At 35.0% G+C, this 12,323-nt stretch overlaps 1 protein-coding gene across 1 annotated transcript in view; it reads left to right on the top strand.

The window, feature by feature from the left end:
- Window positions 1-10,864, top strand: part of LOC150108659 (protein FAM32A-like) — a 41,958-nt gene extending 31,094 nt beyond the window's left edge. The window contains exon 5 of the mRNA XM_090416137.1: window positions 10,525-10,864. Within this exon, the coding sequence (XP_090272263.1) occupies window positions 10,525-10,593 (69 nt within the window). The 3' untranslated portion in view covers window positions 10,594-10,864. The remainder of the gene's footprint in view (window positions 1-10,524) is intronic.
- Window positions 10,865-12,323: the final 1,459 nt, after the last annotated feature.

Below are 12,323 nucleotides of genomic sequence, written 5' to 3'. Positions count from 1 at the left end.
ACAATTGAGTTGAAATGCTAACTCTCTTCAACCGAATTCCAATAATATGTGAAACTGACATAACAGCATTCACTATATATACAGGGTGTTCGGGATAAATTTGACAGTTTCGTAAGGAAAAAGAAAATCTTCTTTGTATCTATTAAATTTAATGAATTGACAAAAAAACATTACAGGCAGAGTTAATTACAATACTATCAACAAGATTTACTCAAAATAACCACCATTAGCATCGATCACAGCTTCAATTCTGCTTCGGAACCTCGAACAAGCTGATGCTACAGTCTCCCTGGGAAGGGCCGCAAAAACTGTTTTAATTTTATCCATTAACTGGGCTTTTGTATTACTGGAAGTGCGATTGGTGTCTTTTTCAACTGCGCCCCATACAAAATAATCCATGGGGTTAAGGTCTGGGGAGTTTGGAGGCCAAACATTTGGACTGGTGAAGTCGTAGAAATTTTCAGACAACCATTTTTGACTTTTCCCAGAGGTGTGGCAAGGGGCCGAATCCTGCTGCCATACATACGGCCTACCATTGGCTACCCTTGTTATCCAGGGCTTGACTACAGTTAGCAACTCCACGAACAAAGCCCGAATTCCAATGCCAGGGTTCTTCAACACCTGTTCCTGCAGATTTGCGAGGAATTCTGCTGTACGAACGCAATCAGATCGTCTGCTAGGGATCTTTCTTCTTGCTACATCCTCGTAGTCACCATTGCAAGTCTCTAGTTCATGCCTGATTGTTTTTACTGTATTCAGGGAGCATTGGGCAGCAGTCGTAATATCCTTATTTTGATGGCGGGCACGAATCATCATGATACAAGTTATTCTCTTCCATGATTCAGGTGGGTTCCAGCTATCCATCCTTTCTGACATCTTGTATATGAATGAAGAAGGGTCCAAACTTTTAAATGAAGAGAAGTGTGTGTTAATACATGTAACTTACGGAAAAATATAATTAATTATAAATATGTCAAATTTATCCCGAACACCCTGTATATATATATATATCTTAGTTTTAACACGTTTACGAATTTTAACACTTTCGGTTGAATTTTATTGCTGCCGAGCGAGCTCACACAATCTCATTAACAACAATAGTTTTTAGTTAGATACTGTGTTTGCCAGTGCAACGTATGATTTTGCTTGAGTCTATATATACAGCATAGTTTCTGTATGAGGGGACATGTGATTTATTAATTAGTGTAGTTTTTATCCCAGTTGTCTCTAATTGCACTATTTGTTGAGAAATATATTACACAGACTGCTTATACCTTATTCACGGACATAATAAAAGTACTTGTTTTTCTTGCCTCTGCAATATAGTGTGTCTATTGGGGGAGGGCGTGTTGTTTACTGCTGGAGCAAGTTACTATTGCCCTGCTCTGAACGTGTTTCAGCTTTTTTTCATTTGCTAGGTATATGCGAAATTTTTTAATTTCTTTTTTTCGAAAAGTAAAATCAGGGGTGAGAGTTATATGCGAGTAAGTACGGTATTTCAATTATGGATGAGTACATTGGTATTGGTACCTTCTTTAAACGGAAAAATATCTTGGATGACAGTGATAATACAAAACGAGTTTTTAATGATAGTTTGTGTGTAGTTTCTGAAGAGAAAGAGGTCTGTAACGAATCCACAGAATTCCCATCAGTTGCAGTGCGATAATATTAATATGCTGAACGAAAGGAAAGATTTGCTGATTTGCTGGACACTCGACCAGTGGATCGCATTTAAAGGTAAATATAGTTGGTTATTTTGTAGGAACATTTTTCTGTTTTGTGACTTTTCTCCCTTTACGGTAATTATGCCTACATTATTGTGTTATTATTCAACAATTGTTTACAGGTTTGAATGTGTATATAAAGTCAATATCAACTGTAGCCTGATTACGAACGCGTGATGAAAGGGACGGGGAGGTTTGGAGCTTCCCCGGATAATATTCAAAAGGTAAATTCAATCGGTTATGGTTATTTTGTATAGGGTCCCCGAAACTTAATAGTTTAGAATTTAAGCACTGGGAAAGGGTTTGTGTCCACCTCAAAACTCGGAAACAGAATTTGGAAACATTTTCCAAATAACTTTTTATAAGAAATTTCTGTGATTTCACGATCCATTTCAGCCTTGCAGTCACGAGAACGACCTTTCGTTATTGAAAAAAGAGCAGCTAATTCAGCTTTCAAGTGACACTGGGGTTAAAATGCAATTCTGTGATCGTGGTTTGGCTCGATTCTGGATCTCACCTTCAGTGAGAAGTGAATTTCCCAAATTATTTGAAGAAGTCGAAAATCGTCATGCAGTTTTCTACAACCTATCTTTGCGAGAAACGATTTTCATCGCTCCTTCAAATAAAAACAAAATACAGATTCGTCTTAGTGTGTGTGTGTGTGCCGATCTTCGACTGAAGTTGACCAATATTGAGCCAGATATCCAGCAACTCTGCAAGCTCATCCATCTCATTAAAAGTAAATAGTAACATAATTATATCATTTTATTTATTTGTTTCATAAAAATTAAAATAAAAAATTTTTATCTACAAAATTTGGAGTTTTCTTTTTGGAGACTATCTGGATAGTCGGCCTGGTTGGCCGACTCTCCAGCCAAAAGGCTGCGAGTTCGAATCCAGCAGTGGGCTGGATGTTTGTGATTGTCTGTGAAAATACTAGTGGCTGTGGTCAGCGATAGACAGCATTGGTGTAGATGATGATTGTAGTTGTGGAGATGTTGTTATGTATTAATAATATTGACAAGCTTTATATGTTCATTGTGCATCGCATAGTTTGAATTTGGCGCTTGGAAATGCTATATCTGTGACAAATAAGAAATTGCATTGGCATAATTGAAAAGGTAAACAATTTCTTCAATACCCCTAAAAGACAGGATGTCCTTGTTGTTTATAATATTATAATATTAATATCTTTTAAGATTTATAATATCTTTATTTAGCTTGCAAAAAATACTTGCATGCACCTTACCATTGTCTAAAATAATGAAAAAATCTGACAGTGACCTCTTAATTGCCCTAAATTTTGTTGATGATGTTGTGGCTCAATTAAATACCGTTCGTGAAACACCAGATTCTTCATTTAAAGATATTTACGATGAAGCATGTGTAAAAGCCAATAATTTTAATATTGACATTAAAAAGCCAAGTACTTCATCAAAACAAACTGTAGAAGAGTATTTCAGGAGAACTATTTTCATTCCATTTATTGATCAAATATTGACTCAACTTCATGAATGTTTTACTCGGCACCACAACATTTTGAAGTATATTTTTTTCTCCTCTACCAAATGGAAAAGATGCTCCAACAGCAAGTGCAATGGAAGATTTTTGTCAATTGTGTGAATTTTATGCTGGTGATTTGTCTTATACAAATCCAGCAATTTTGAATGCCAAATTCAAGTTGTGGTATAAGAAATTTGAAAAACCGTTTGCAATAGCTCCATGCAAAAATGCTGTTTCAAAGTGTGACAAAATGATATATCCTGACATCTATAACCTATTAAAAATATTTGCAATGCTTCCAGTAACAACATGCATCAGTGAAAGGCCATTTTCTAACTTACGCCTTTTAAAAACCTATTTAAGATCTACCATGACACAATCATGATTGAACGGACTGACTTTACTATATATATATATACATATACACACATACAGAGAGAGATTAACCTAACCACGACTGAAATAATTCAAGAGTTTTGTAAAAAGAAAACTGGATTTTATTCTTTAAATAAATTTTTATAATCACCTAATGAATTTTATTGAATGAATGAAAATGAACGAATTTTAGTTGAATGGATAAAAATATTTTTAATGCAAATTCATTGTTTTAAAAATATTTTTATCTGTTCAAACTGCCCCCCCCCCCCAGATTAAATCCCGGGTGTGCCACTGGAATTATCCAGACTTTTTTTTTTTTTTTTGAGGGATTTTCCTGCTTTGCGTAGACCTACACTTTTTACCGTGTAGGCATTTGGAACTGAAATCCTACGGAATAGGTTGGTTACTCCTTATTCCTGGAGGTATCCTATGTCTGTAGAAGCGTGTGTTCACGGGGCCGGTTTGCCTGCTTGCAGGAGGAAAAACCCTGCAGTCCAAGCCCAAGACCGGCTAACTTGGCTATGTCTGAGAAAGATCCTTAAGCTCCTCACGTCAGCGACGAGAATCAAACGCAGGACACTCCTTCCCCAGGCATATGGTTGCGGAGCACGTAATCCCTCAGCTAATCACGCGGACCTTTGAGGAATTACTGTAATTAAATCCACTAACAGCTGTATAAATCACATTTATCTCAGTCTATATCCAGTTTGCAATAAGTGCAAACAAACATTTAATCAGTATTTTTATCACAAAAGGGAAGGATAAGTGTGTAAGCAAACAAAGTTAGCACCTGAAGTATCTTCAGGACTGGGCAACTCGTGGCAAAGGTGGACTGACTTCATAATGCATAACATTATACACGTCCACAAGGAGATGTGCGTTACATTGTGGGATACTAAGGCAAGTGATGTGAAGTCAGTCCACCTTTGCCACGAGTTGCCCAGTCCTGAAGATACTTCAAATGCAACCTTTGTTTGCTTACACTTGGATAAAGGAATAAACTAAATATATAATTTATAGTCTAACCTAGTGCAAAAAAACTTCCAACATCTTTCTCTCATCCAGAGTAATTTAATAATAAGGTGTGACACCTTTTGGCAATTCATATATGGAAATATGACTTCTGTATTGCTTCAACATTGGTATCACCTCTGGGTTTGGCTCTCACTGAAGAGACCTCAATAAAGATCAAAACTGGTCTGGGTAGTACCTTCCCATAATGCATAGCATTATACATGTCTGCAAGGAGATGTATTTTACATTATGGGATACTGAGGCAAGTGATGTGGAGTCAGTCCACCTTTGTCACAAGCTGCCCAGTCCTGAAGATACTTCAGGCACAAACTTTGTTTGTTTACACTTGGATAAAGGATTAAACTAAATATATAATGTAATAAAGTTTTTTTTTCTTTTTATTAATTTTATACATATTTTTGTATTTGAACGGATTTTTTTATTTACATAGTCAAGAAACTCTCTCCTAATGTTTCTTATGTCTCTTTGCATTTGATCAAATGCTTTATTTCTAACCTAACTATGAGATTTATAATTTAAACTTTGGTTTGAACACCGTTTTATATATTGCTACTTTAATGTTTGAACTAATTTCTATCTTATTCTTTATAAACATGTTAATTTTTTTTTTTAATAACTATTTTCATATTTAATTTGCCATCATCATAAATAACTGAAATATTTTACTTGTTCTATAGGTTCTCTGTTGAGAAGGCAGTTAAGAAATTTTCTGTGTTTCTGCTATTTTCATAGTTTGGTCTTTTTATTGCTAATTTTCATCCAAATTTGTAATAGCTATTATTCAATGTAATTAGGGGAAACCTGGAAATTTGTACTGGATTTGTTTAGGAATACACCATCATTTGCTTAAATCATAGAGCCCAGTTTGATATCTGATTCTAATGTCAGGTTTAATGCTAGTAGAGAAATTCTTCTGTAATTCTCACATTCAGTTTTATTTCTCTTTCTTATAGATGGAACTATGAGAGTTCTACTCCAATCACCTGGAATTTGACTTGAATTATGTAGTGCAGCTACACAGATTTGTAAAACTTTTATCTCCATATTTGAACATTTCTGCTTAAATATTACCTACTCCAGCTAACTTTCCAAATTTCAGGCTTTTGATATCATTCTCTATCCCAAGTATTGATATGCACTCCTGTTTGCATTCCTTGAAAAGTTTCTGCTACTGTTCTGTCACTGCTTGTTTCATTTAAGTCTTTCTGAGTAATTACTCGAGACGTGTAGAACAGTGGTTCTCAACCTTTTTGGGCTTGTGCCACACTTTTTAATGACCAAAATATTAATGGCACAGCAGGTAATATTAGTAATTATTGTTGCTAAATTCAAGTTGTAAACAACTTTTTATTAATTTCAACAGTCGGGTAAATATAAACATCATGCAAAAAGGCATAATAAAAATGCCTTGAATTACATTATACAAGAAATTCAAAAACTAATAAATTAACACAACAATCATTTGTAATATTAAAAAAAAAAAGTTTCTAAATAAAATTTAATGTGATATTTGTGCTTGTTTGCTATCTCTTCTAGATTTGGTCTGAAATGAGATAATGTTGCTTGCATAACATCCTCCAGTCTTGAGCATTTTTATTTTAGTCATGATTGAGAATCTTAACTTGCACATATATGAAGTGGAAAATTGTAACAATACATTTATAGCTTTCTTTGTTAACGTTTTCTATTCTTCTTCAATTCATATCGAAAAACACTGAAAGGACACATCTGAAAATTTTAATCTTGATATCCTCTCAGCTGTTAATGATATTAATTCTTCTTCTTGGAGACAAGTCAAAAGAAGTATCAGAAATTGAAAATGGATTTCTTCTCCAATCAAACAAATTTTTCAATTTGTAAGGTTGGGAAGTATCTTTTTACATTTTCGAGCAAAGTTGCAAATGTTCTTTTATTTCTTTTGTTATGGATTTTGTGCAATCTTTGTCAATCAACAGAAACATTTCCAGATTGTTTTATTCATCCAGAATGATATCTTTTTTCAAATGCCAGTAATTTGTTAGCTGATGTGAGTCTGCGACTAAGGGTAAAAATTTATTGGCACAGGTCAGTATACAAACATCACTCCATTTGTTTCAAAGATCGACAGGTCATCCTGTGTGACATATATGATCCACCCGACACTCAACTGTTTTCAGAGACCAAACATCTTGCCACTTTCCTGATATTTATCTTCAAGGAACATAATGTTTAACATTACGCACTTACCAATGGTGTATACTGAAGTTTTTATTCAGTAGCCAAAATACTATCACAGATCACTACTGGAGCAAACAAGATATCAAGTGATGAACATAGAATAGGTGCTGAGCAAGGGTGAACATCTGCATATGTGTCAGTGAAGGACTTGGGTAAGTGACCGGAGTATGTGAACTAGAATTTGGATTTATTGTTGAATTCTTGGAAGGGTGTGTGTGGTCCCTGTGACATACTCTGTGCAGATATACTAGAAATGCCAAAGAAAGGAAAAGTTTACAATTTGTATAATTTCTCCAAGACTTATGCAATCTACCATTGATAAATTCTTCTCATATTTCCACTGAAGCACATCATTTCTGAAAAAATAATGCTTCTATTTTTAATAAAGATTTTCATGGCACACTGGTTGCAACTGATCTAGAATATCTTTATTTTCAGTTTTCATATAATTTTTATCTTTGATTCCTTTCATAGTAATCTTTCTTCCTTTTCTAAGCGTTTTTCAACAACCTAAACATTTTGCTGCTTTCCTGATATTTATCTTCTATATTCTTACCAAAGTCTTCCCATGACATTTGCTTAGCTACTTTTACTTTTGGGCATTTGCTGACTTACTGGTAAAAACTTTTGGTATGCTTTTTTCTTTTCTGGGACTCCTTTCACTTCTTGTGAAAGAAGGAGTCTTTGCATACAACTTCACTACATGCCTCCTTAACTGTATCAGTGGTTTCTTCCGAGTTTGCAACTTGGACTCCAAGGTTTACTTCTTGTTCTTGATCTGTTTTTTAATTTCTTTCTTTAATAATGTAGTTTAAAAGTTTCACCTGTAAAAACTGCTCAACTTAATTTTTTTAAACTTCCTTACCCACTGTTCTTTTCATGTGATATGCATTCTTATTCTACTTAAAATTAAGTGATGATCACTGTTTCCAGTTTTAAATCTTTTGCATACTCTTGTATCTGGAAGAATGTGGTGATATCACCATCAGCTGTAACAGTCAATGAGGCTTTCTGCCTCATTGACATTTCTTTTGAGATTGTAAACTTTATCTTTGTGCATATCTGGTGACTAGTTACAGCTTTGAACAGACATCCAGAAGATACATATCATTATCATGAGTCTTGCACTCTTCTCCAAACATTTCTATATTCCTGGGATTCATTTCCTGCTCTGCAATCTCCAACAAGAACAGTTTTTTTGTTTAGCTGCCTTCTATAATGATTCAAAAAAAAAAAAAAATTCTCTGCTGCCTCTTTCTTATAGAACCTTCTGTGGAGCTATAGGCAGAAATAAGTTTAACTATCCATTTCCCCATTTTGAAGTTTGCCCGCATATGAAGTAGGTTCCAAAAGTTTCTGGCCTGGCATACAAAATTTGCACCAATTTTCAAACGGCATGCATGTCAGATAGCACCTGCTTCATCTATGGAGAGCTTAGTGTACCACTTTCAACTTTCTATCTAGGTCATTCAGTTGGAGGCACTCGTTTGACTAACACATGGCATGCTAAGTGGCTGTAATGTTAAAAATGGAGTACCGTGCTGTGATTAAATTGTTCACCAAAGAAGGGCTTTCTCCAAGTGCTATCAAACAGCAATTGGATGGTGTTTAGGAGAAGCATCTCCTTCATATTCCATTGTGAAGGAATGGGCTAAACAGTTTTGCCTAGGAAGAGAGAGCATTAAAAATGATCCTAGTGATGGTTGGCCTGTGGAAGTGATGACTGAGGAAAATGTGTTTCTTGTCGAGGAGAAACTACTCAATTACAGATAGCTGAAGTTCAAAGAAATCTCAGCAAGGTTGGGGCTTTCTATAACAACCGTCTTTTGCATCATTCACAAGAAGTTTCACATGACGAAGGTGGGTGCCTTGACTTCTCTCTCTTCAGTTCAGAGGGAGCATCGTGTGACCTTTCCTGCAAGTTTTTAGAGCTTTGCCAAGGGGATTAGAGAGAAGTGCTGGAATCATTGTCATTGAGGATAAAGCCATGGTCCTTTATTATGATCCTCTTTCAAAAAGGGGAATGCATGGAGTGCAAACCAGGCAAAGTACTGTCGAGAAAAGCCAAGGTCATTCAGTCCACCAAGAAGATCATGGCAACAATCTTTTGGGATTGCTGAGGAAGCTCTTGGTTGACTTCAAGGAAAAGGAATACCACCATGAATGCAGAATATTTTGCTTCACTCCTACACAAACTGTGCAACACCATAAAGGAGGAGAGGTGGAGTGCTGAGTCATGGTGTTCGCCTGCTTCACGACAATGCTTCAGTCCATATGGCTATTGTTGCAAGGCTGCAGTGAAGGACTGTGGCTTCCAGGAGATTGAACACCCACCCTACAGCCCAGATCTAGAAACTGAACTAAAGAAGAAAGACCTTTGAGAAAGAAAAGTTGCAGATGACAATGAAGTGAAAGATGCAGTTTTAGGCCATTTTACAGACAAAAGTACAGATTTTTTCAAGAGCATAGAAATGTTAATGCAAAGATGTGAAAAGCATGTTGAAATAAAGGGAGATTATGTTGGAAAGTGACAGTTTTCTTTCTATCACCTCTAAAAGTTAGTCAGGCTGAAAACTTATGGAACCACCCTCATAACTCTACTTGAAATTGTCATCCAATCAGGAAGTTGATCTTTATTTCACATTGGATGCTATTTGTAATGATCCTTTCCTTGATCATTATTGCCTGAATATAACATTATTTAGTAGTATCTCACTTGTTTTTTCTTCTTTGTCTCAGAAACACCAAATTCATCCATTGATGCTTGCTATCTTCAATTCTTCTAAAGTGTGTGTTTCAGTAGCTGACTTTTCACTGTTTGTTCTGGTTCCCCAACAAAAACAGTAGGGTGAGGGTGATGATTTCCAGCCATCATGAAATTTCATCATGTTTATTTTTTTGTTTAAGTTAATAGAGAGTACAATTAGTTAGGCTGGCAATTTGACTGTCCCAAATTGCCAGCCCATCCTCATTCATTCAGTACCCAGTGGATACCTACCCACAGGGTGCACCACTTGAAGGTGAGGATGGGACATTAGTTGAGAAGCCCCATTTGGTTTTTTGCACCTCAAGTGACCCTGGAGAGTCATTTAAGGAATCAAATAATGGTATAGAATGTGCAGAAGTGTCTTTACATAAATAAAGTAGTAAGTCTGATACACTGCTCTGATAGATGAACTGGCTGAGCTTCTCAGTTATGAAATGTGAATAAGAACCAGTGTGGTTTTTATGCATATTTCAAAAAGGGGGAAAAAAGTTTTCCTGACAAGTACAGTCTTATGAGTTCACTGTATGGTTATTTTTGTTTTGAATGGGACTCTAGTGGCATAACTGCAGTAATGGCTGAAAGAATACAGCTGTCTAGATGGATACTTTGGCACAGGTGTAGTATAAATGTTTCTGTAGCATTAACATTTATAACACTTTCTAGTTAGAAAATGTAAATTTCATTATGTGTGACAACACTTTCACATGAAGTTTATATTAGTTTTCAGCAACCTTTAGTAAGGTTACATAAAAGAATTCTACACTCTGTGATAGGGTAAAGATATGGCAATTTAGGTCTCTAATCAAATAAAAAAATATAAACTGATCTCTCTCTATAACATGCAGTTCTGTTATGTTGTGAATTCTTAATTTAAATGATACTTTATTTTATTGCATATAGGATTTCAACAGACATCTAGATTCTTTGACAGAACATTATGATATCCCTAAAGTAAGCTGGACAAAGTAATTATGCAAAAAAGACTGGAAATCTACTGAAAAAACAACTAAGTCAAATATTAAAATGGCTGAAGATCCATTAGATCATAGATTAAAATTAGGCTGGTTTATGTAATTAGAAGATGGAATTGTTTTTATGCTTTGACTGGTGGGTCAATTGTTATTCATGAAATTTTGAAGTTTATTTTTCAGTGTAAAACTTCATTTAACTATATTGCACATTTGATAATCACATTTCATTAAAAACTGAATAAAGTACATAAGCATCTTGGTATAATAAATTATCTTTTTTTCTTAATGTTTTGAAATAACTGCTATCCTTTCAGTTATTTGTGGCATCTGTAACTTCAGTTATATTAAAGTTAAATATGTGATGCCAGCATTTACATAACAATTCATGTTTCTTCAACAGATGTTTTTATTATCTCTTTGGATGAGAGCTTGTCTAACTGGGTTTAACACATTGCCAACACTACCTCTCAAATAGTGAAGTTTGTTTTTTTATGTGATATTAAATTAAATTTTCCTAGGAATGAGATCTCCTGTTTCTGGAATGCATTAGGTTTCCTGAGGCCAATCAAATTTAAATTAGATACAAAGGACTGCAGGCATAACTGTTCTTTAATAACACAAAGAAACAATCTCTATGATGATAGAAAGGGGGATGGAAAATCCCTTTATGTTTTTAATAGCTGGGTACGAAACTCGGATCGAAATCCATCGTAATCCATAGAGTTTCATGCCGAAAAAAACTATCGGCAGTGATCAAGTATAAATGATCACTTGGATAGTACAACACCAGGGCAACTCCATGCAAAGGTGGAGCAAGCTCCCTCATTAACTTTAATATTCTTTCATAATGTAAAACCCAGCTCCTAAGAGATGTGTGTGTGTGTATATATATATATATATATATATTTACATTATGAGAAGAGGTCACTACCCATCCCCCTTTCTATTAACATGTTTGCCGGTAAAATAGCCTTTCGGCTTATTAAATTAGTAATCTCTATGATGACAGTCCTTAACATTTTTTCAGTACAATAATTTTTTTTTTGAACAAGTGTTCAGAATTTACATTTAGTATTATGATTGCAATGTTGATGGAATCTTTCAATTTGCTGTCCTAGTTGGCTGAGTGGATAGCATACCTACTCACCAGTCAACAGACCAGGTTTGATTTGATTTCCACCATGGGCATGTGAATGTCTTTAGGTGGTAGATGAATTTAATCATCCAATACAAGATCACTACCCTGTTTATTGAAGGTCTAAAGTGGTGTGGAAAAACAAAAGTTCCATGCTTTGGCTCTAGAGCAGGGTTTCCAGATTATCCACTGTACTAATATAAAATTGAAAATGCAAACAGAACAGGAAAATCAGAAATTACAAAAAATTACCTTCAGCAATTCTCTTGCACATCCTGGGAGGAAAAAAAAAAAAAATAGTTACCTGAATTTCTTTCTTTCTGAGGAAAGAAACTACCTATAACTCATTTCAAAGAAAAAATGAAAGGTTGTGTTATGTCTTATCCTTTGATAGCAAAGGAGCACAAACTGGCAGCATGCTTTATCCTGAAAAAGATTCAAGAAGAGGAAACAGCCTCTATATCTTCTCTGCTTGTGTACACATGAAATTTATGAAACTAGCAGCTTTGTAAACCAAATATCTAAACTTTCCAACTTTAATAACAAATGTCTTTTCATTGCTGTAATCAGTAATTTACTGTTTCATTTTGAAA

This window comes from Typopeltis vanoorti, chromosome 3, assembly GCF_054136105.1.
Source record: "Typopeltis vanoorti isolate ZY-2024b chromosome 3, IOZ_Tvanoo_1.0, whole genome shotgun sequence".
Classification (NCBI taxonomy): Eukaryota; Metazoa; Arthropoda; class Arachnida; order Uropygi; family Thelyphonidae; genus Typopeltis; species Typopeltis vanoorti.
This window is presented reverse-complemented; position numbering and strand designations above follow the sequence as displayed.